This window comes from Argopecten irradians, chromosome 10, assembly GCF_041381155.1.
Source record: "Argopecten irradians isolate NY chromosome 10, Ai_NY, whole genome shotgun sequence".
Lineage (NCBI taxonomy): Eukaryota > Metazoa > Mollusca > Bivalvia > Pectinida > Pectinidae > Argopecten > Argopecten irradians.
Window position 1 is genome coordinate 32,493,731 of NC_091143.1, and position 25,441 is coordinate 32,519,171.

General features: G+C 36.7%; 1 protein-coding gene across 2 annotated transcripts in view; it reads right to left on the minus strand.

Annotated features, from left to right (window-relative positions):
• Nucleotides 1–321: 321 nt before the first annotated feature.
• LOC138333673 (ankyrin repeat and death domain-containing protein 1A-like) overlaps nt 322–25,441 on the minus strand; it is a 62,252-nt gene continuing 37,132 nt past the window's right edge. For both annotated transcript variants that reach the window (XM_069282202.1, XM_069282201.1), the window contains 14 exons: nt 12,642–12,745; nt 12,283–12,381; nt 11,551–11,649; nt 10,647–10,754; nt 9,718–9,816; nt 9,172–9,270; nt 8,512–8,610; nt 5,503–5,601; nt 4,478–4,576; nt 3,916–4,014; nt 3,684–3,779; nt 2,843–3,041; nt 2,371–2,499; nt 322–1,903 (listed from right to left, as the gene is read on the minus strand). In XM_069282202.1, the coding sequence (XP_069138303.1) occupies nt 1,833–1,903; nt 2,371–2,499; nt 2,843–3,041; nt 3,684–3,779; nt 3,916–4,014; nt 4,478–4,576; nt 5,503–5,601; nt 8,512–8,610; nt 9,172–9,270; nt 9,718–9,816; nt 10,647–10,754; nt 11,551–11,649; nt 12,283–12,381; nt 12,642–12,745 (1,499 nt within the window). In that variant the 3' untranslated portion in view covers nt 322–1,832. The remainder of the gene's footprint in view (nt 1,904–2,370; nt 2,500–2,842; nt 3,042–3,683; nt 3,780–3,915; nt 4,015–4,477; nt 4,577–5,502; nt 5,602–8,511; nt 8,611–9,171; nt 9,271–9,717; nt 9,817–10,646; nt 10,755–11,550; nt 11,650–12,282; nt 12,382–12,641; nt 12,746–25,441) is intronic.

The window sequence follows — 25,441 nt, forward strand, 5'->3', positions numbered from 1 at the left end:
GTAATGACTAAGAAAAAAATCGATTTGAAAATCAATGGAATAGTTTGTTTGAACGTATTTTATAATATCTAGAAGTCTGAGAAATTAATTAATAAACATTGGTGTAACTGTGTTTTGAACTTCATCGGGTTATGAAAAAAAAAATATTTGCAAACTTTTGTGTGGATCCACTAAAATAGTGACATCAAAGCTTTAATAAATCCGGAAATAATATGTGGTATTGTGGCTGAATGCGCTGTGCTTGTGTGTGTATTTTAGAGTTTGATGTCATATCGATAACTTTCAGTGGGTTTGTTTTTTAAATAAAAATAAAAACATCCACTCATTTCATCATTTAATATTTCATTTTAAATTTTCATCAAACAGCTCCGATTGCACGACCCAATGAAAAGATAAAAATTGTAATGAATATGTACAGGAAACTGTAACATGTAAAATGATATGATAAAACTATGTCTACATTTATATAGATAATCAAAAACGGCATGTTAACATGATTTAATGAAAAAATGGCGTAAGTTTCACCCAGACAGTATTATCTATAATCATACTCGTATATTCACATTTAATTTGTCTCATTCATTGCATACGGTGACTCTACAAATTTACCTGCACACTCTCATCAATCAAAACATATTTACATACATGTTCATGAATAGTTTCCAAACAATATATCGCGAACACTTTCACACGCGACACTTAACAAGTATACAATAACTATCTTCTATCACTAATTTTAAATGAACACAACATTCTTATTACACATTTAAAACACTATTCTATTCATCTTACTTCTTCTATTAGGAAAAAAGGTAAATTATATGTTGAAAAAAATGTAAGAAATGTTTAAATGGTATAAAGATGTAATCGACCAAATCAAAATATCTAATCTTTCTAAGCACGTTCTTTCTAACTATACATCAGAGTTAGCCATCTAATTATACATCAAAATTAGCTGTACATCAAAATCAATTCTAGGGGGAGATACGAATTAATGTTACCGTGGACAGCGCTCGTCTATAACTGTACAGACCCGATATCACGCTGGTCGATTCACGTGCTGAATATTGTAGAGGTCGATTATCATGTTGTATCGCTACAGAGAGAGGACAAAACTAGTTACCTACGAGAAGCGAATATATCGTAAACGATTCTTAGAATACTTTTTTCATTTTTCATTTGGGAGCTTTTTAATTTGCGTTATCAACTTTAAACTAAGTTAAAATTCATTTGTCAGGAGAAAGACTGTTAAATAAATGAAAACAAAACATTAAAAAGTAAATTTGGAATAAGTACATTTATGACACCAGTGGAAAAGAAATTATCTAAAATATTAAATAAGACGAGATCTGTTCACATTAGTATCGGAATGCTACAACGTTAGCGGTCTACCGAGTGTTGATGCCTATAGAGGATTAGAGCTTCAATTGACATCCACCCAGACACGTGTATCTAACACACCTTAATATAAGGCACCGTAAGAAAAAAATAGCAGAAATAAATACATAAATAACTGTACAAATGTTCCACCGAAAATATCGTCCAAAAATAACATAAAGCGAAGGTCAGTTCATAAGACCAAATGTTTCCTGCAAAAGCAAAATAGTCTTCAACTACCCTCATCAGAGAATAAACCATACAGAACATAGGACTATCGAAATGCATCGGTTTTCTGTCAAAGTTTGTATGTAAATATAAAGTTTTGATCGTTATATTAACAAAATATAGATATGAATGTATCTTTGTCGACCGGTGTGGTATGTTATGCACCATTGATATAACGGACAAAGACGCTCTACAAATTCAAAAGTCTATATTTATGTCAATCACTGCTACGCAATGTTACAAACATTTCCCATACAGAATTTGTCGTGACCATAATCTGCACGTCTTCGGATTTGTTCTAAAATGTAAAAGGTAGACATTAAAAGATATACCAAACGAAAATATAGAAATGAATTGAAACATTCATGGAACGTCAAATCAGAAAATTGACAATTTAAAAACTGTATAAAATCAAACGGGTGGAGCTTAGGAAAAATACCTTTTCCCTAATAACGAATTAAGATTGAATCATTTCTAATAACTATAAATGTGTGTAGTCATTATTCGTTATATTACCGTACATATGATCAATAATGATGAAGTTGGAATTCCCAGAGAAAAAACCCAACGGCCTATGCTAAGTAGTTTTCAAACTGAATGCATTAAGATGATAAATCGAATACCTTCGCAATGTCAAGTCTTAATGAAAAGGTAAAATGTATTAATATATTAATCAAATGTTAAAATTGACCATATAATAGCTTATATAATTTTAATTGAGAATAACTAGGTTGTGTTTAGAATTGAATTTAGATGGCCACCTACCTGCTAGCACCCGTCTATCTATTGACACCAATGATTCAAATAACAGCTTCATGATATTTTCGTCTTTCCGCACCCCGTGTAACCAAATCATCATCAACCGGAATCCATGTTCTTTATAACTGCTAGTCCCTGCCAAGACATTCAGAAAATAAAATATAATTCGGATCAGTCAGACAGCTGACTTGAAAGAAGAAAATAACAATGGGTACGTTTTTGACGCTTGTGGATAAGAATTACTTTTCTCCATTTAATAAATCAACGTTTGAACCTACATGTGTATGGTTGTTTTAACTATCAATTAATATTTTTTTCACAAAGATTCCATAAATCATGTTAATTGATCGCAGCAACATATTCAACCTTTGAAATATGTTTTCATATAACAGACAGTATGGGGAACAACTTTGTAATTACAGGAACTTATTATTCATAGAAATAGAACGTCTACATGAGACAGTACATTAACATCTACCCGTATATTGATGTTCTATGGCCCGGACATGCTCGGCTGTAAACTTCCACTGTATCGCCAGCTTCTTCCAGTCCCCTGGTTTTAGCTGCTTTGTGGCCAGGCGCCATAGGATGTCCTTCATTTGGATGGATGATGGGTGGATTGGTTGCCGGAGGTATCGATGTGGGTCCACATAATCGAGCTCTTTTTCATGGTAATCCTGAACGACATATCCGGTAAATCGAACATCAAAGCACAGATATTTTTAAATTGTGTTCTTCTTAATTTGCTCATAATGTTTCTCTAATATATCCGCACGGGTTATGGTATTTCCAAATGTGGATTTCTCCGGTGTACACCCTACATGTACATTATTTAAAAAATCGAAGAGGAAAGCACATATATTTATTATTTAAATCCTTACCTGTCTTACTGTTTGATATCTTAATATGACAGAAGGCAAGGCCTTAAAGGGTGCAGCCAGATGGTTAAGAAGCCAAATACAGAATTTATGCAATGTGAAAAAGGGAATGTTATGGAAATAACGGAACGGATTTAAATTTTTGAGCATTTTTAGTCATGCATCGACCCCCCCCCCCTATCTTTCGTATCCCACCCATATGCCCTTTTGAAAAGAAAGAAAAGTAATTTTCTATTTTGATTTAGCTGGTTATACACCAGTATAGAGAATGCAATGTTTTAACACCATCCAAGAATATATTTTTACCACTTAAAGATTGAAATTTATCCATTATTTCCAGCTGAATACTGAATGCTGGTTATAAAGTTTTTTTTACATTTTCACGTATGTGTTACATTTTAAGTACTTCGCGGGCTGCGCCCTTAATATTTAAATCCTTACCCGAGCTACGGCGTAGTACCGCTCAGCTTTGATCACCATATCAACAATCGCCACAAAACTGCCACGGGATGCCAGCTGCAACGGGGTTTTCCCTAACTAAAAATACAATAGATAATATCAGATCACGTGTATGTCATATTGGAAAAGAAAATACTTTCAGATCTTTACTGATGCCAATGACCAGCACTATTTCATTCTTGTAAGTAAATAATAGTGACTCTAAAAGTCTAACCTTTTCTTTGGCAAGTAAACTGGCCCCTCCAGCCAGAAGCACCTCAACCGTGTCCTGGAAGCCATTTTCTACTGCCACGTGGAGAGCTGTCTGTGATCTCTGTAAACAAAGAGGGGAAATGTGTTACATACTTACAGTATTTAATCGTTATGGTCATTTAAGGATGTGCTAGGTAAATATGGTGGAAGAAATCCGGAGTGGCCGGAGAAAAACCCACAGACAAAATGGGATTTGAGATAAGGACTTTGGATTATAGGAAAAATATTACCTACTCGTCAATCGCGAATTGAACAAGATACATAATTATCTAATCCTAAATATATAATATTAGTAAATGCTAGATATACAACTTAACGTACCAAAGACTAATTAGTTAAAAAGTTAAGCATGCACAATTAGCAAGCGTAGATGTAGTCCAAAGGTGTTGATAATGCAGAATGAAAAAATATATATCTTGGGTTCTGAAACTATAATCGGGGACGCTGTAAATAGTTAAAAGTTCAGACAAATATATTTTCAAAGATAGAGATGTGATTGTAGATCGAAACAAAAGATAACTTACAAGATTTGCTAGATCTATTTGAGCATTGGATTCGACGATGAGCTGTGCGACTTCTTTGTAGTTGCCCATTGCAGCCAGATGTAACGCTGTGTTTCCTTGCTGGTGTAACAGAAACAGGTCATTGTGAATGGAATATATACTGTAAAAGTGGAAATATTCGCGGTGTCAATTTTCTTCGGTGATTTTGCTTTTATATGAACTTTGCCGCGGTTATGTATAACAAGTTAGATATTTTGTACATGCAGATGACCTGATTAAAGATATACTGTGCGAAAATTAACAAATCGCGAAAAGATAACATGTAAACACTGACTTATCCTAAATATCCACACCGAGAAAATAAGAAGGATTGCAGTATGTTTCATTGGTCAAAATGTCCATGATGTAGAACCTTTGATTGATACTGATTGGCATGATTTCGCACATTTACACATTTGTACAAACCAACTGGTTTTCGCGGCGATGTCATTTGGTGTTTTCATGAAAGACCTTAAAAGGTAACCCATACGTGAAAATATAAGAAACTCCTAACTCCCTAACATTCAGGATTCATATGGGAATGATAGGTTAACCTCATTTGATCTGTTGTGCATATTGATTTTCACAATTCCCAACCATGAAATTTAGTCGCACATGACAAATAGTTGGTTTAAAACATTCTCCGAATTCCTATAACGGATCTCTTGACAATACATTATTTATCAAAGTAATACATATCAAAGACATGCCGAATCAGCTGATCAATACTAAAATAAAACAATGTTAATATATATCCTCCAAAAATATCAATATAGCTCCCTATCAAATCCTCATCAGTTGTATTTTAGGTTACAGCAAAACTGGATGGAACAGCAAATGGACCCTCCAATTTAAACCCAAATAACTCACAATGGACTCGACCTGACGTAGAATTGCATGTATGTCGTATCATGATGACCTAACCCCTGGGTATCTGTAAACAAAACAAAAACTAATGCTAATCGATCATAGTCACCTGATGACTCTAATTGACACTATACACTTACAAAGTTCTGGGCGTTTACGTTAGCACCGTGTTCTAAGAGGGTTTTAGTCACGTCGTAATGGCCGTGGGTGGCCGCCAGATGGAGGGGAGTGAACTCTTTCTGGAAAGAGAATAACATACACAATATTCATTCACTTGTGCACAAACAACGTCAAACACATTCAAATGATCTTTGTAAAACGTAATTAAACACTATGAAAATAAAGCTGTTTCACCTAAGTATTTTTTACTCTAGATTAAGGAGGTTTTTAATGGAAAACATAAGTTTGACAAATATCAGAATCTTACATGAAAGAAGAAATAACTTTTCGATTATTTTGATATGCAAGTTTCATTTGGATTGTATTGAGAATTGTTTAAGAGAGGGGTATTCCCACTTGATGGCATTCGAAATTTAATTTTGATGTCAATATCAATGATGTTATTAAGATATTTGGAAGCTAGTCAAAGAAAAATGACCTACAATGGTTTCATTTACAAATACCACCTACAATGTTATCAGATACAAACACCACCTACAATGGTTTTAGTTACAAACAACACCTACAATGGTTTTAGTTACAAACACCACCTACAATGGTTTTAGTTACAAACACCACCTACAATGGTTTAAGTTACAAACACCACCGACAATGGTTTAAGTTACAAACACCACCTACAATGGTTTAAGTTACAAACATCACCTACAATGGTTTCAGTTACAAACACCATCTATAATGGTTTCAGTTACAAACACCACCTATAATGGTTTTAGTTACAAACACCACCTACAATGGTTTAAGTTACAAACACCACCGACAATGGTTTAAGTTACAAACACCACCTACAATGGTTTAAGTTACAAACATCACCTACAATGGTTTCAGTTACAAACACCACCTATAATGGTTTCAGTTACAAACACCACCTATAATGGTTTTAGTTACAAACACCACCTACAATGGTTTCAGTTACAAACATCACCTACAATGGTTTAAGTTACAAATACCACCTACAATTATTTTAGTTACAAACACCACCTACAATGGTTTTAGTTACAAACACCACCTACAATGGTTTTAGTTACAAACACCACCTACAATGGTTTTAGTTACAAACACCACCTACAATGGTTTAAGTTACAAACATCACCGACAATGGTTTAAGTTACAAACACCACCTACAATGGTTTAAGTTACAAACATCACCTACAATGGTTTCAGTTACAAACACCACCTATAATGGTTTCAGTTACAAACACCACCTATAATGGTTTCAGTTACAAACACCACCTACAATGGTTTCAGTTACAAACATCACCTACAATGGTTTAAGTTACAAATACCACCTACAATTGTTTTAGTTACAAACACCACCTACAATGGTTTTAGTTACAAACATCACCTACAACGGTTTAAGTTACAAATACCACCTACAATGGTTTTAGTTACAAACACCACCTTCAATTGTTTTAGTTACAAACACCACCTACAATGGTTTTAGTTACAAACACCACCTACAATGGTTTAAGTTACAAACACCACCTACAATGGTTTCAGTTACAAACACCACCTACAATGGTTTTAGTTACAAACACCACCTACAATGGTTTAAGTTACAAATACCACCTACAATAGTTTTAGTTACAAACACCACCTACAATTGTTTTAGTTACAAACACCACCTACAATGGTTTTAGTTACAAACACCACCTACAATGGTTTTAGTTACAAACACCACCTACAATGGTTTAAGTTACAAACACCACCTACAATGGTTTAAGTTACAAATACCACCTACAATGGTTTTAGTTACAAACATCACCTACAATGGTTTCAGTTACAAACACCACCTACAATGGTTTCAGTTACAAACATCACCTACAATGGTTTAAGTCACAAATACCACCTACAATGGTTTTAGTTACAAACACCACCTACAGTTGTTTTAGTTACAAACACCACCTACAATGGTTTTAGTTACAAACACCACCTACAATGGTTTAAGTTACAAACACCACCTACAATGGTTTTAGTTACAAACACCACCTACAATGGTTTAAGTTACAAACACCACCGACAATGGTTTAAGTTACAAACACCACCTACAATGGTTTAAGTTACAATTACCACCTACAATTGTTTTAGTTACAAACACCACCTACAATGGTTTAAGTTACAAACACCACCTACAATGGTTTAAGTTACAAATACCACCTACAATGGTTTAAGTTACAAACACCACCTACAATGGTTTAAGTTACAAACACCACCTACAATGGTTTAAGTTACAAACACCACCTACAATGGTTTAAGTTACAAACACCACCTACAATGGTTTAAGTTACAAACACCACCTACAATGGTTTTAGTTACAAACACCACCTACAATTGTTTTAGTTACAAACACCACCTACAATGGTTTTAGTTACAAACACCACCTACAATGGTTTAAGTTACAACACCACCTACAATGGTTTAAGTTACAAACACCACCTACAATGGTTTTAGTTACAAACACTACCTACAATGGTTTAAGTTACAAACACCACCTACAATGGTTTAAGTTACAAATACCACCTACAATGGTTTAAGTTACAAATACCACCTACAATGGTTTAAGTTACAAACACCAACTACAATGGTTTTAGTTACAAACACCACCTACAATTGTTTTAGTTACAAACACCACCTACAATGGTTTTAGTTACAAACACCACCTACAATGGTTTAAGTTACAAACACCACCTACAATGGTTTAAGTTACAAACACCACCTACAATGGTTTAAGTTACAAACACCACCTACAATGGTTTAAGTTACAAACACCACCTACAATGGTTTAAGTTACAAACAACACCTACAATTGTTTTAGTTACAAACACCACCTACAATGGTTTTAGTTACAAACAACACCTACAATTGTTTTAGTTACAAACACCACCTACAATGGTTTCAGTTACAAACACCACCTACAATGGTTTTAGTTACAAACACCACCTACAATGGTTTTAGTTACAAACAACACCTACAATGGTTTCAGCATTACATCCCACATTGTACTCCACTAGCACCTCCACAACCTCGTAATGGCCTCGTTCTGCTGATATGTGTAACGCCGTCCTCCCGTCCTGTGGAGCAGAAATTACCAGACAGGAAACACAATATCAATAATTCCTTGCCCTCATTGCTTTAAAATTAAAAACAATATAATGCCTTGTTTACTAAAACAAATGTTAACAGATATCATGTCGTGTTACAAAATTAAAACACTGATTTCTGGATTCAGCCAGTTGATTCCTGGTTTGAAGATTACATTTGGTACACTATCTTGTAAATTCAAGACGCTAATAAGTTAAACACATATGACTATAAAGTCATGAATTTGACCTTTCACCCCATCTTGAATATTATCAATTGAATAGCTACACCAAGGTCCCGGAAGTAATCCGAGCATTCAACATCCTATGTGATAAAAATACATAACTGCAAAGCACAAAGTTGTTATAACAGTAATTTACTAACCACGTCCCTTTTGGTAACAGCAAAGAATGAGAGTACTTACCATGTCACTTGCGGTAACAGTAAAAAATGAGAGTACTTGCCATGACACTTGCGGTAACAGTAAAGAATGAATGAGAGTACTTACCATGTCACTTGCGGTAACACTAACGAACAATGTGGGTACTTACCACGTCCCTGTCGTTGATTTCCACACCCACCATAAACAGGCGTTTGATGACCTCCACGTGTCCATTCCGAGCTGCTAAGTGTAGTGCAGTCTCTCCAGCCTGTCAGTGAACCGGCGAGGGGGAGGAGCGATAGGGAAAGAGACAAAGTGTACGGTAAAAAAGTCATGAAAAACAAGGAAAATAATTCAAGCCAGACTAAATGGTTTTAATCATTTTGCTAGTCATAATCTCGAAATGGTGCTGAATAGCTTTGCTTGATATTACAAAAGACACCGCAGGATATTTTCGGATATGGACTTGAAGTCGACCTTAATAAATCATCAATATTCCTAATTATTGGTATTAATGTGCTATTGTCAGTTAAGCTTCGGAGGTCGATGTGTATATATTAAAGAGTGACCTCCCATTACTAAACTCAAGAACCGAATTTGATATTCCTTTTGTCAATAAGTTATAGAGCCAAGATCATGATGATGGTAGGATACATTGGCATATGACTACAGTGACCTTGTGTACCAAAGGACACAAAACAATGCGGAGGACTACCTTATCACGTTTGTTGACATCAGTCTGCATGTCTATAAGCCGCATCACCGTCTCTAAATGTCCTGCCTCCGCGGCGAGATGTAGTGCTGTCCGCTCTCCCTAAAACACAAACATTTGAAGTATTAAGATGAAGAGATTGTTTGCAGAACGAATCATCGATTTCTCTGGACGAACTGTTTTAATGCAATAACACAGAAATATCCTTTATAAGCAGAGTAAGAATCGGTTCAGCTTCAATTGGCTTTTTGTCGGCTGTGATGTTAACATAAATGTTCTTTGAAACAAAATTTCAAAAACTTTATCTAAACTTCCAACGAGATTATCATAATTGGATTCCCTGAGTTACACAAAATGTAAGTGTTGTAAGAATTGTTGTCGTATTCTATATCAAATTAATGACATACATGACAAAAATCAATTCAGTCTTTCTTAACTGAATAGTACTTTGGTTATAGAGTTATTCAATACGTTTGAAACAATCAACAATTAAAGGATTGTTAGATTGCATTTATTGGAGATATAAATGCAATCTGGGTGGCAGATAAATAGAACAGCGCCCGTTAGGGTGCCTTAGAGGAATAACGCATTCGAGAGAATGAAATTATTTCAAAGGACTTCGAAGGTACATGTTATGCCAGATCTCGGTAATTCTAGTCGGGAGGAAAAATGTGGAATTTTACCAAAATGAAATGTTATTATTTTAGTGAAACTATCGTCCACACTTGGATTAAGGAGAAAGACAAAATATAATAATACTAATAAGAAAGTACGGAGATCGATCTGTTGGGGTTTATTTTGTTAATATCCTGTCATCATACCCGGGTCACCTGATGATACCAGTGTACAATGGTACAGAAATTAAAGAACCATGCATTTATTTCCAGGATCATTTTATACGTTACCGTCAATGACATTGGTTTGATACGTACTACCTTTTCCATTTCATTGACGTTTATGTTCTCTAGCGATTCCAACACAAAGTTTATAACATTCACATTGTTATTTTGAGAGGCACAGTGGAGTATACTCATTCCTTGCTGAAACACAAATATTACACAAAATAACTTCGGATAATACATTGAAAACAGATAAATAAAGATAAAATAAACAAAACCATATCACCGTTACGTTACTGTCCACTAAGGTGTAATACGACCCAAACTGAACCTTGTACAAAAACAATTTATCCTTAGTTTTAGCATATCCATAAAAACAGACTGCTAAAGCATAGTTATTCGATTAACTTGGAAAATCGATTTTAACTCGTATATGCTAAGTAATGATCATTTTGTTAACGTAAAATCAGTTTCATTTTACTTTATTGATTTTAAGAACAGTTTCAATTTCCGAACTACACGTTAGACTCATGAAAAATATATAACTTGTATTAATTCCGTTTACTTAATCGGCAAATGGTTCATTGCAAACGAATAACTATAAATAAACTGATTTCTTTGTGCGATTAAATCGTATTTTGCAGCCGATTATGAATCATGATTATAACTCGCCATGAAACGTCGTCAGGTATGAAAATGTCGTCAGGCATGAAAACGTCGCCAGGCAAGAAAAACGTCGTCAGGCATGAAAACGTCGTCGGGCAAGAAACGTCGTCAGGCAAGAAAACGTCGTCAGGCATGAAAGCGTCGTCAGGCAAGAAAACGTCGCCAGGCAAAAAAACGTCGTCAGGCAAGAAAACGTCGTCAGGCAAGAAAACGTCGTCACGTATGAAATCGTTGTCAAGCATGAAAACGTCATCAGGCATGAAAACGTCGTCAGGCATTAATAAATGCGAAATACAGTCTCTGCGGAAATAAGTTAATTAACAGAACCCACCTTGTTAGAACATTTCGCTGTAGCACCAGAATTAATGAGTAGTTTGAGGGCATCTAAATGACCAAACCAGGCGGCCCATAACACGGGTCGCATTCCATACTGAAACATAAAGGGAATTTCACAAACATTACCATGGTTGACATGGTAACAAGGTACGGAGATTACCTAGGACTTTCCTACAACTTTTTGTCAGCTCAGATCCATTGTTAACGCGTGATTAGATGATAGGCATAGCATGACACAAGTAAAACTATAGATCGAAGGAATGGATACTTTAGGTGAATCAGCTGACGTCACCATTTATATTACTTATTATCCTGTTGATGACCTGATGCACAATACTTAGAGACATAAGACGATCATACGTCCACATTGTATGTTTAATGGCCGATGTATCAATACCGTATTCATTGACCCTGTGTGATTTGTGCTCAACATAGCAAAGATCATTATAGCCTTGACATCTTTAATAAGGAGTTTCAAACGTCTACGTGTTTTTTTAAATACATTGTACAAGGTGATCACGATGTGAAAAAGTAAAACCGTTCAGTAAATTCACAACAAAGGCCGCACTGCATCAAAATGCTCACTAACACCATCCAACCGACCATTTTAGACAAAAGAACATTAACTTTATACTGTTACATGTTAAAAATGGTTGTTTTCTACGAAAGACGTTGTATTTAAGTAGCGCTTAAGTAAGTTCCACTATGAATGTGTCACGTGACATACCTTATCCTTGGCCTCCAAATCCGCGCCTCCCTCGATTAATTTCTCTATTATAGCAGTATTGCCGTTGGCAGCAGCCCAATGAAGTGCTGTTCTATCGAGCTGTGGAAACAATCGAGGTGACACTGAGGTATTAAAATAACTCTATAAATTCGACACAGGATTAATGTCAATGTGTTCATAGCAACAGGAATGGAAATAAAATTGAAATATTACAGGAATGGAAATAAAATTGAAACATTACTTATCATTAGCAAAATATTCAGTATTTCTTTATATAAAGGTGATGTGTGATCTTTGGTATGAATCAGGTGCTCAACACATATTTGTAAGGCAGACTAAACCTTGGTATTATGACTTACATTATTTTTACAGTTGATGTCGACCCGGTCTGTGAGTAGTTTTTCAATAGCTGGTAAATCATTTTCTTTGGCAGCATTGTGGAAGTTAATCTCACCCTTGGTCACTATAGATACAAAAAACGTAATGTTTGTAACATTTGTATTGTTTAATATATATTTCAAAACGCTGCCATATTATGTACTTATTGAATGAGTCGAGCTTCAATGAGAGGAAACTCTTGACGTATAGAACATATCGTATCTTATTTTTATTGTTGTCTACTTTATGATACCAGTTATCATCCCATCTATAAGTCGAAGTTTTATAAGTCGAATTGTTCAATGAGTGGAAGCGAATTTGACAAACAATTATATTTTTAGACCATTTTCAAAATCCAAAAATGAATATCAAAATATTTTTCTGAATACATAGGCTTTACATATAACATATAAATGGTCTTATTACGAAAAAGTTGTCACAGATGACCGCAAATTGCATCATGTGCAATTTGCCACTATAAGTAGAGATTTTCCCACCCGAAAATCCGCTTTTTACATAGAGCGTATCAGATGACAACCTTCTACTATGGGTCATTTTTTCAGTGTTGGGAAATACAACTTTAACCATATTCATAAAAAATGGTCTCTCGATGCGCTCATACTGGAAAATGAGCCCAATTTCAATAACATATTTCACTTTTATATTAGCTAGGTTGCATAACAATTTTAAATCTCGACAGCTAAATATCATTTCCTTGGTATTTAATCCTTATTTCTAGAAATATACTGGTTTTACCAGAAACAGGACAAGCATCAAGGTTTGCGTTAATGGTATCGCTGCAGATTTCAAAATACATATTTCAGGTATAACAAGTAAAATACACGCCGATGTATGAGAGAAAAATACTCTTTTATATGTTGATAAGAAGGATAGGCATATTTTAGCGTCGAGATAACAAAATGTTGAACTGACCAACGGTCAATCTTTCCTACGCTATATATTTCGAAATGATAATGGTTATAAAGAGTGTTAAACTATAGCCAGCGCCATCTTGGGGATTGCATGATATAACACAGTTATCTACTGTATCCCCACATGGTCCCACATGTGGGGACTGTACAACGTATGAAAGTAAACACAGAATTTGATAAACACCAGATGCCGAATCGATAGACACGCCAAGCGCTTAAGGACAATCTGTATGGTACAGTAGACGTTATGTACGCCCATTGTGTAGTTTATTTACATCAGTTTTAGCATTTCAGTATTGAACATTTGTGGTATGAATCAAACGAAATGCCTTTCTAATGAGGCAGATTAATTTGGTGATGTGCAAACTTATGCTCTTCACGCACTGAATCAGACATTTTATGCCAAACTTGATTATCTTAAATAAGTATATAGTAAATCAATTTCTATTTCTGTGAAGAATACTGTGTCATCCAGCTGTTTAGGTCGTCTGAAACGAGTCAGTGATGACTTGGTGTCGATGGTGTATAAGCCTAACAAGACGTTGTCTACTTCTCGTGTATTCGTAATGTTATGATTACATTGTACATAGGTTCCACTCACTAGCTCCGAATCTTGGTTTCATTTGTCGTGTCAGTATGGCATACTCTGTAACGAAGAGCTAGATCCTACCGGTCTTTATTAGTTTCCTTTATTAACTGATTCACCCCTGGAAATATATTTAGGCTTTTTTAAATATAGACAAATCCATTGTGAAATTGTTGCGGTGAATAAATTTAAAATCCACTTTCGGAGGTCGTTTTGCCGTCGTTAAAAAATAACCATAACCCACTGTTAAGGTGTTTGTTATATAAGTATCTCTCTGTCACTTAACAATATAACTTACTATGGACTAGAATTGGGAAAGTAAAATCATTAAAGATGCTCCACTGCTGACAAATGATTAAATTTTTTCACTTTCAAAAACTGGACCAGACGATTTAGTATTTTTCTTCAATTACAAAAGTTACTTACTTTACACCATTACCACCATTGAAAAATTTGAGCTTTTTATTTTACTTCAAGTTAAAAATATGAAAAAAAAATTGATTGCATCCCGAAAAAATTCCGTGGCACTAGACGTACTATATCCTATATGGAATGAATTACTAATTGCGCATGCACTAAATGCAAAATAAATCATTTTATATTATGTTTTGTGTTGATTAGATGTATACGATTAAACACCAATTATTGTTCTAATAATAAACATCATTTTTGCTCTGTCGGCGGTGTAGCATCTTTAATGTTTCAGCAATTTATTTTATGTTAATAACTCACTTATAAGACTTGAAATAAAAATACCAAACAAATTAAATTTTAGGTAGGCATAAACTCTGATGGCTCTGTATTCAGAAGGGCTCGATTTTTCTGTTGGCAAATGTTCAATAATACATCGCTGGTTTTAGTGCACTAAAAAGCTTTTCTACAACCGTTTCTTTTATGTAAATTATACACATATGTAGGCAAATGCATTTAAAGTAATTGTTTATGTTAAAAGGAAAGATATGTACAAGATTTTAGTAGAATTCCTCATCAGTATCACAATGAACACATCTACGAGTAACGACTGTCACCATATAACATAGGCACTTGCCATGAAATAGGCATAACTTGACTATTTACTAAGTCGCCACAGGTTATTCAAGAAAACGACCTTACTAAATACAGAACAAGTAAATCAAAATTCTGTCTAATGATATAGAGAAGTCATTGGGAAATTACATCAATACGATACACATGGACATTTATTCTTTCTAAAAATAAGTTGCCTTATTTAGCTTAAGCTCTCTTTGCATCACCTATGTCGCTTGAATTATGTTCAGCTAAGTATTGCACCCATTTCAGAGCTGACAATTTACCAGATTGCTTTTACATGAAATAAGTGTGCCGATGCCTCACTTTAAAAATGCTTCCATGAAAAAATACAATGTACAGGGAGTGTGTTGAAAAAACAAGGATACGATACATTGTAAATAGCTACAGACTTGAATGGACCAACACTTTGTCCATAAACCATATTTAAGACACGTTTTATGGTTCTAGATCAAACCTCAGTAAAAATCATACCCTACATGGTATGTAATTTCATAAGAGGGAAAAGCTTCCCAGAGACGAAAAATCATATTTCCTGTCGGTGTTTACAAAATCACTTACTACCATTGGAACACAATTGTCCTTAATTGGCATTGTGGAACATTTGCATCTATTATGTAATTTCCCGATATGTCTATCATGTGGCTTCCCTGCAGGTAGGTCTTTAGAATTGTACCTGCTGTCCCCCATACCATAGTCTATAAAACTGGTAGTTTCCGTTCTTTTTTAACGCTCAGCTAAAAGGGAGTGTGACGACTGGTTTGCCAGCTGTTATTATAATGTGATCGGATAGGGTTTGCTTGGTTGGTGTCTTCGGCTGCATGTTTCAGTGATATAGCACAATAAAGAGGTAAGAGCTCATCTCATACAAGACACGTCTCGAATATAACGCAGTCTCCCAAAGCATGCACCACACACTTCACATACACAACACATCGAAGGAGGGAGGCCGTCCTTAAATGATGATGGCTGTTAGAAGGACGATAATGTTATCAAACAATCACACAATTTATAGAATGTGGGTTTCGCCAAAAATAGTAAAAGCAGCAAGGTGTCTTTAAAAAGGCGTAACAACTTTTATTTCCTGGTAGAAAAGACTGATACGATTATCTATAGTTCATGCAAAAGCGTCACCACCAGTTTCCAGAACCCGATTGAGAAAAAAGTTTGTCACTTTTGTTGCTATCGTCTTAGTGACGGCACTTTGTATAGTTATGTGGGATAATTTGAATGGATAATTATTGATTGTTAAATTGATTATTATTCAACGGTATAACGTAGTAACCGTTTTCATGAAGACCAACTAGAAATATGGTTACAGCCGCGAAAGCTAGGTGGAAAGCGTTTCACTCTTCAAAAGTAATACACCATATATACTCCTACAAAACTGGTCCATGGACATTCTGGCCGGATCCATACCAACTGTAATTAATACTCAGATTCCCGTGGACAGGATGTGTTAGAGAATGACAAGTCGGGAGTCATCAATTTGTCCTTGAATTATATCTTATCGGCATGCCTATAATTCGTCTGACACCAAAACACATTGTATCGTTACTAATATCTCTTCGTAGTTCTCCCGTAATGATATACAGACAATGACACCTTTCTGAAGCATGCACGTGTCAGAAAAGTTGGAAAGGTCAGACGATGAAGACGTGAAACCATGGCAACGGCTTTGTAATATCAGAGAATAGGTAAGCATGGTATCCTTTATTTAGTTATGCATTAAGATAAAACAGTTCTGATATAATGGAAAAAAATTTCTGTAGCGATAAAATATTTGTAGAAATCGAGTTCAAGAAAAAAAAAACCTATTGGTTCTCTAACTCCAGCCGTTAATGGATAGTTTTCTGTTTAATATCAGAAGTTACAGAGATGAGGAATAAGATGAATTATATTAAAGACCGTTGCTTATGAACGATTTCATTAACTCTCTAAAGATTGTACAACATAAGTCAGAATTAGTGACGCATCAAACATTCAGATGTTGGCGCGACTCCACCTAAAAATGTCTAACAGTACTCAAATGACACTAGGATTGTTCCTTTTATATGTAGACTATAAATATTTCCTTGAAACATGTGACGGAAATAGGCTTCAAGCCGGAGTAATACAAGGTAACCGATATTACATTCTAACTGATCGTTCTGCCATCATTTTTTACCCAATATACACATCTACTCTTGGGGCGTTGATATACCATTAACATACAGTTATTCCCATCAAAATATGCAGTGTAGTTTATTCAAATCCTATAAAAATCGTACATTCATTAGACGGCGAAGACAGAATAGTCTACAGTTTCCAGAAAATAATTGCCAAAGCTGTCATACAAGCTTTTAAGCTCTAACACAATGCTCTAAATCCTAGTTTTAATGCATTAGCACTGACAAGCCAACACTTAACCTTCCAGTTTCCAGAGCATTGTCTCAAACGTTTCCTGTGTTTTACAGCAAACTAAGCGGGTTTGCTTCCGGAGAATGCATGAAATCAAATGGATTCTTAGAAGTGTCCATAACTTAGTAGTTTACTTACTTGAATGTAAGAATTCACAATCGTTGGACCACATTTCCATGCACAAGAAGATAAAGAGACATCCACCAATTACAGAACACATTGGTACACAGATACGAACGAGCTGTGAAGTGGTGAGCCATGCAGGACAAGCATGGTCGTCAGCAGTGGTCACATCGTAACTGTTCCAACACCATCGACAATTACAGCAGATTAACGGACGCTACATGCACAGTATGACGGAGACGGGGCGAAATTTGAAGTCTTGGAATATGATCCCGACAGTCACCGGCAATAGTATCGATCAAGCGTTTAAATGGACACTTGTATTCAAAGCATGGAATTATATCATATTCCAAAGAGCTCATAATGTTTTTATGGACCAAACGGTGGGGGAAGTTTGTTAACATTCATCCTATGTGTTTACATATAGTAGAATATCAACAAATTATACCTTTGATTTTAATATGTGGAATGAGGAGGTGATGGATGACATGACAAATAAATCTTGGCCCTTTCAAAGACAAAAGAGAAGTTTTATAAATACTGGATAGGATAATGAAATATGAGATGAAATGAATCAAATAAAAGCATTTTTTTGCGAGCCTTATCGACCAAAGTTAGAACATTCTTATCGCATAACTAAAATCACCAACATTTCGATGACTAAAAGTACGAAAATTTAATTTCAGCGGTTTTAATATTGTAGATAATTAATTTCTCCTATATTTGCGGATAAGATTTTGGCGACCACAGCGATATCCCGCGAAATCACGACAATATCGATCCTGCTAATATAACCGGCTATAAGGTAACAAGATTTTGTATCGATATAACAGATTGGATTTCGTTATTACAATCTCGTTTTAACATTAGTTTTCATTTAAAACTCTAAAAAAACATAAATCTAGTTTAAACGAAAACAAAACTTGATACAGCAAGAATTTTGTTGTTTTCATTTGAAACTATTTCTTGGTTATGCTTTTTGGTTTCCGTATATAGGTTCCTTGTTCCTGGTCCCTCATCCTGAACCATCCCCTGAACTCACTCTACCTCGACAGCCAGACCGAGTGTGTAGTGTTTATAACCCTGTACTCACTCTACCTTGATAGTCAGACCGAGTGTGTAGTGTTTATAACCCTGTACTCACTCTACCTCGATAGTCAGACCGAGTGTGTAGTGTTTATAACCCTGTACTCACTCTACCTCGATAGTCAGGCCGAGTGTGTAGTGTTTATAACCCTGTACTCACTCTACCTCGATAGTCAGGCCGAGTGTGTAGTGTTTATAACCCTGTACTCACTCTACCTCGATAGTCAGGCCGAGTGTGTAGTGTTTATAACCCTGTACTCACTCTACCTCGATAGTCAGGCCGAGTGTGTAGTGTTTATAACCCTGTACTCACTCTACCTCGATAGTCAGGCCGAGTGTGTAGTGTTTATAACCCTGTACTCACTCTACCTCGATAGTCAGGCCGAGTGTGTAGTGTTTATAACCCTGTACTCACTCTACCTCGATAGTCAGGCCGAGTGTGTAGTGTTTATAACCCTGTACTCACTCTACCTCGATAGTCAGGCCGAGTGTGTAGTGTTTATAACCCTGTACTCACTCTACCTCGATAGTCAGACCGAGTGTGTAGTGTTTATAACCCTGTACTCACTCTACCTCGATAGTCAGACCGAGTGTGTAGTGTTTATAACCCTGTACTCACTCTACCTCGATAGTCAGGCCGAGTGTGTAGTGTTTATAACCCTGTACTCACTCTACCTCGATAGTCAGGCCGAGTGTGTAGTGTTTATAACCCTGTACTCACTCTACCTCGATAGTCAGGCCGAGTGTGTAGTGTTTATAACCCCTGTACTCACTCTACCTCGATAGTCAGGCCGAGTGTGTAGTGTTTATAACCCTGTACTCACTCTACCTCGATAGTAAGGCCGAGTGTGTAGTGTTTATAACCCTGTACTCACTCTACCTCGATAGTCAGGCCGAGTGTGTAGTGTTTATAACCCTGTACTCACTCTACCTCGATAGTCAGGCCGAGTGTGTAGTGTTTATAACCCTGTACTCACTCTACCTCGATAGTCAGGCCGAGTGTGTAGTGTTTATAACCCTGTACTCACTCTACCTCGATAGTCAGGCCGAGTGTGTAGTGTTTATAACCCTGTACTCACTCTACCGAGTGTGTAGTGTTTATAACCCTGTACTCACTCTACCTCGATAGTCAGGCCGAGTGTGTAGTGTTTATAACCCTGTACTCACTCTACCTCGATAGTCAGGCCGAGTGTGTAGTGTTTATAACCCTGTACTCACTCTACCTCGATAGTAGGCCGAGTGTGTAGTGTTTATAACCCTGTACTCACTCTACCTCGATAGTCAGGCCGAGTGTGTAGTGTTTATAACCCTGTACTCACTCTACCTCGATAGTCAGGCCGAGTGTGTAGTGTTTATAACCCTGTACTCACTCTACCTCGATAGTCAGGCCGAGTGTGTAGTAGTGTTTATAACCCTGTACTCACTCTACCTCGATAGTAGGCCGAGTGTGTAGTGTTTATAACCCTGTACTCACTCTACTCGATAGTCAGCCGAGTGTGTAGTGTTTATAACCCTGTACTCACTCTACCTCGATAGTCAGGCCGAGTGTGTAGTGTTTATAACCCTGTACTCACTCTACCTCGATAGTCAGGCCGAGTGTGTAGTGTTTATAACCCTGTACTCACTCTACCTCGATAGTCAGGCCGAGTGTGTAGTGTTTATAACCCTGTACTCACTCTACCTCGATAGTAAGTCCGAGTGTGTTGTGTTTATAACCCTGTACTCACTCTACCTCGATAGTAAGTCCGAGTGTGTAGTGTTTATAACCCTGTACTCACTCTACCTCGATAGTCAGGCCGAGTGTGTAGTGTTTATAACCCTGTACTCACTCTACCTCGATAGTCAGGCCGAGTGTGTAGTGTTTATAACCCTGTACTCACTCTACCTCGATAGTCAGGCCGAGTGTGTAGTGTTTATAACCCTGTACTCACTCTACCTCGATAGTCAGCCGAGTGTGTAGTTTAACCTGTACTCACTTCCTGATAGTAGGTGTGTAGTGTTTATAACCCTGTACTCACTCTACCTCGATAGTAAGTCCGAGTGTGTAGTGTTTATAACCCTGTACTCACTCTACCTCGATAGTAAGGCCGAGTGTGTAGTGTTTATAACCCTGTACTCACTCTACCTGTATAAAAGTCAGCCGAGTGTGTAGTGTTTATAACCCTGTACTCACTCTACCTCGATAGTCAGGCCGAGTGTGTAGTGTTTATAACCCTGTACTCACTCTACCTCGATAGTCAGGCCGAGTGTGTAGTGTTTATAACCCTGTACTCACTCTACCTCGATAGTCAGGCCGAGTGTGTAGTGTTTTTATAACCCTGTACTCACTCTACCTCGATAGTCAGGCCGAGTGTGTAGTGTTTATAACCCTGTACTCACTCTACCTCGATAGTCAGGCCGAGTGTGTAGTGTTTATAACCCTGTACTCACTCTACCTCGATAGTCAGGCCGAGTGTGTAGTGTTTATAACCCTGTACTCACTCTACCTCGATAGTCAGGCCGAGTGTGTAGTGTTTATAACCCTGTACTCACTCTACTCGATAGTCAGGCCGAGTGTGTAGTGTTTATAACCCTGTACTCACTCTACCTCGATAGTCAGGCCGAGTGTGTAGTGTTTATAACCCTGTACTCACTCTACCTCGATAGTCAGGCCGAGTGTGTAGTGTTTATAACCCTGTACTCACTCTACCTCGATAGTAAGACCGAGTGTGTAGTGTTTATAACCCTGTACTCACTCTACCTCGATAGTCAGGCCGAGTGTGTAGTGTTTATAACCCTGTACTCACTCTACCTCGATAGTCAGGCCGAGTGTGTAGTGTTTATAACCCTGTACTCACTCTACCTCGATAGTCAGGCCGAGTGTGTAGTGTTTATAACCCTGTACTCACTCTACCTCGATAGTCAGACCGAGTGTGTAGTGTTTATAACCCTGTACTCACTCTACCTCGATAGTCAGGCCGAGTGTGTAGTGTTTATAACCCTGTACTCACTCACTCTACCTTGATAGTCAGGCCGAGTGTGTAGTGTTTATAACCCTGTACTCACTCTACCTCGATATTCAGGCCGAGTGGGTAGTGTTTATAACCCTGTACTCACTCTAACTCGATAGTCAGACCGAGTGTGTAATGTTTATAACCCTGTACTCACTTTACCTCGATAGTCAGGCCGAGTGTGTTGTGTTAAATTACATTGTATACTTCGCGGTAATGTCCAATAAACAGGAATTTGTAAATGTTTTAATGTGAACATTACCAAATAGCCTCTACTTTAAAGTCGCATTATCCCTTCTTTGAAGAGCAAAAGAAAATTTAAGGTAAAATAGATACAATGTATAATACAAAACTATCATCAATACATGCACACACCAAAAATAAAACAGCTGAGGGAATAATGGTATATCCTGCAACTAGGAAACTGGAATGCACCTATCACTGTCAGAAAACATCTACCTCATATATTTTTGCTGTATTTGACACGGCCGAAAAGTCGCTAAGTCCAGCACGTGCATAGAGTTGGGAACATATTTGACACCATATACACGTAACCATATCATTATGTTTACTAGAGTTTATATCAGATACAAGGAACGTTTCCATGACCGAAATCTACTTTACAAATTGAAGCATATACATCGAGTTCTTATTGGTATGGTCATTGAAATAGCGGTGGTAAAGTATGTCATGCTAATGTTGTATATATGGAGGCATTCCAACTGACACACTGCTACATGTACATTGTACATGTCAAGTATCTGCATATCTTCCAAATATCTGCATGGTTTGCCCTAAATAATTTTGGTTGAACATTTATTCATAAAAATCTTATCTTCGTTTCATAATCAGTATTCCTAAAAATATAAAATAGTAGCAGGTTTTATGATTTAAATGCCTTCCTGTATGGCCTGTGCCACATTGAATGGCATACTTGACAGCCGCTTTTTGCATCAGACACGGTTGATGTGTATCATACTTTTCTAAAGTCGAATTATCCGGTCACACAAACGCTCATCGTACCCGCCATAGACACTATGTTCTTGAAAACTAAATTAACCAAGATTTGTTAGGAATGTCTTTTACGTCAAACGAATGCCATCACTACTGCATGCACTATATATATGTAAGTATGATCGAAATGCTCGCTATTCGTAATGGAAATGCGATCGAGTTCATGACCATGTAAATAATGAACACTATCATAGAAATGACTGATTCCCTATCATGGCTTTATATCCCGCACATAGGACAGCAGTGCTCAATGCGTTCTCATAATGAAACAAACACACGGCACCATAACAGCACACAAAGCTTTGGGATTGATAGATAATTTACAACGTAATAAAAATGTTGATTGGGTTTAACATCAAATAGAATCAATGTAAATATGACTTAAGCGCGCACACACACGGTCCTCAGGCCGAACAGTAAGCATGCCTAAGATTGATATCTGGCGCCTGTATCAGTTCAAAAAGCCAATATCGGTTTCCATGGAAACCCATACAATTGGAAGTACGCACGACGCTGCCAATGGTCTGGACTGGGAATTCCAGCACTAAAGCGTCCACGTGGTGCTGGAAACGTAGTACTGGTAGAATTTAAGTACTACTACTAAATTGTTGTGTTTATATATGTATCTTATGATAGACAACTATCGGTGACCAGTGTTATAAGAGATATAGATGAAGGAATTGGAAGGTTGGCGTGTTTGACCACTCTCGGTCTAAAGGATCATGTTTCTATTTATAGTCTAAAATAACGGTAAACACTAGAGTGCATTAATAACACTCAGTCTCCGGATCAGGGGCTCACCGAGTCCGGACCATTAATTATTTACACTAATATGGCGGGGTAAATTACAGACGTAGACATGGTCAGTACGATTTAATTACACACAACGATCTGGAAAAGATCAGCGTCAGGAATCATCTTGTTCTAACGCGGAACCAACAATCACAACAGTGATATATATATAACATATAACAATAAACAGCTTTATACCTTCGGAAATATTATTGTATTACGAATCGAAACCTACAGACATAGTTATGTAAAAATGTGTACACTCATTCAAACACCGTTATATAGAACATTCGCGCCCCATTTTTTAAACAATCAACTTCAAATCACCCTTTTACAATAAAGAGGATTTTATCTGACAATGTCCATCCTTCCAGGAATGTAGGTGAACTACAAGACAACATACTTGTAAGCAGACAGAAGTGATACAGTGAATCATGGAATTATATGTCAGGTAGTTTGATGTCTTAGATCGTGTACTGAAGCCTGCCATTCAACGGATCTGCATGTTTATTCTGAATACTTCAGCGTTTTTTGCTTCAAGTCATTCAGGTAAACGTCAGTCTTCGAAAAAAACGTTACACGTTCAGGATATGAAATGGACATCTACATGGAACATATATCTAGAAAGCATTTCATAGCATTTTTCACGAATAATGCCATCATATAGAAAAAGGAATCTTTATCACCATTCTGGTTGAAGCGAAGTCAGGAGTTCCACAGGGTGCTGTGTTAGTACCAACTCTATTTACCAATATTCCGTCCACATTGACGTATCATCAAGAATGGCACATCAATAAGTAGATGCCACCATGCTGGAAAGTAGCTGATTAAAAGCAACACAAGAAAGGAACTATCAGGGAATGAAGTGGCAACCACAGTATACCATACACAACTATACAAAGTACCGTCACTGAGACGATATCTGCTCCGTGTCATCAAACATGACAAAACAATGTCCTCAAATTCATGGTGCCACTTTGTCATGCAATATGCATTTACTGAATATTTCTGGTGTGTGGATAACACCAAAGGTAAATAACGAAGTGTCCGGGAAGGTGCATAACAACTTTCATTTTCAATCAACCCATGAGATTTTAGCGAAGGGCTCGCTCATGCATAAGGCATGAGAAATAAAGTGAGGTATATAATTTGTCTCGGGAAGCTTTCCACCCATCTGGTGTAAAGCACTACACCGAATTTGATTTTTACCATTGTTGATCTAGACCCCTAAAACGTCTACAATGGTCATAGGCACTCTGATGGCTCTATAATTCTCAGATCTCTGTGGTGACACTTTGCTATAAACTCGATCAAAGGGCGAAGGGTAAACCGGTAGACCGGTTAGGCATGCGTGAAGCTAGTACTGTGGTACATGTATACATATCCAGATGTAATCATTAAAATGATAAAAACGAGAATTATTTGTCGCATCACTGCCGACATTTCACGCGAGACCGCTGTATAAATTGTATATACAAATTGTACTCTGGTCTTTAGATATTTGAAAGGTTTCTTTCATTTATCTAATATCACATATCCATACAAGAGGTTTACCGTGTACAAATGTACACGATTTAAAGTCATTCAATATTTAAACATTGTAGAACAGTATTACATAAGACACTTGTTATACATATATAGTATTACTAAACGTAGGACGTACTAAAGATTTGGTTATAAAGGTATTTATTGCCAAAATAATACTAGAGATTTGATATACAGATAATTATTGCGAAAGTAATACTAAAGACTTTATATACAAATAATTATTGCCAAAAATGATACTAGAGATTTGCTATACAGATAATTAT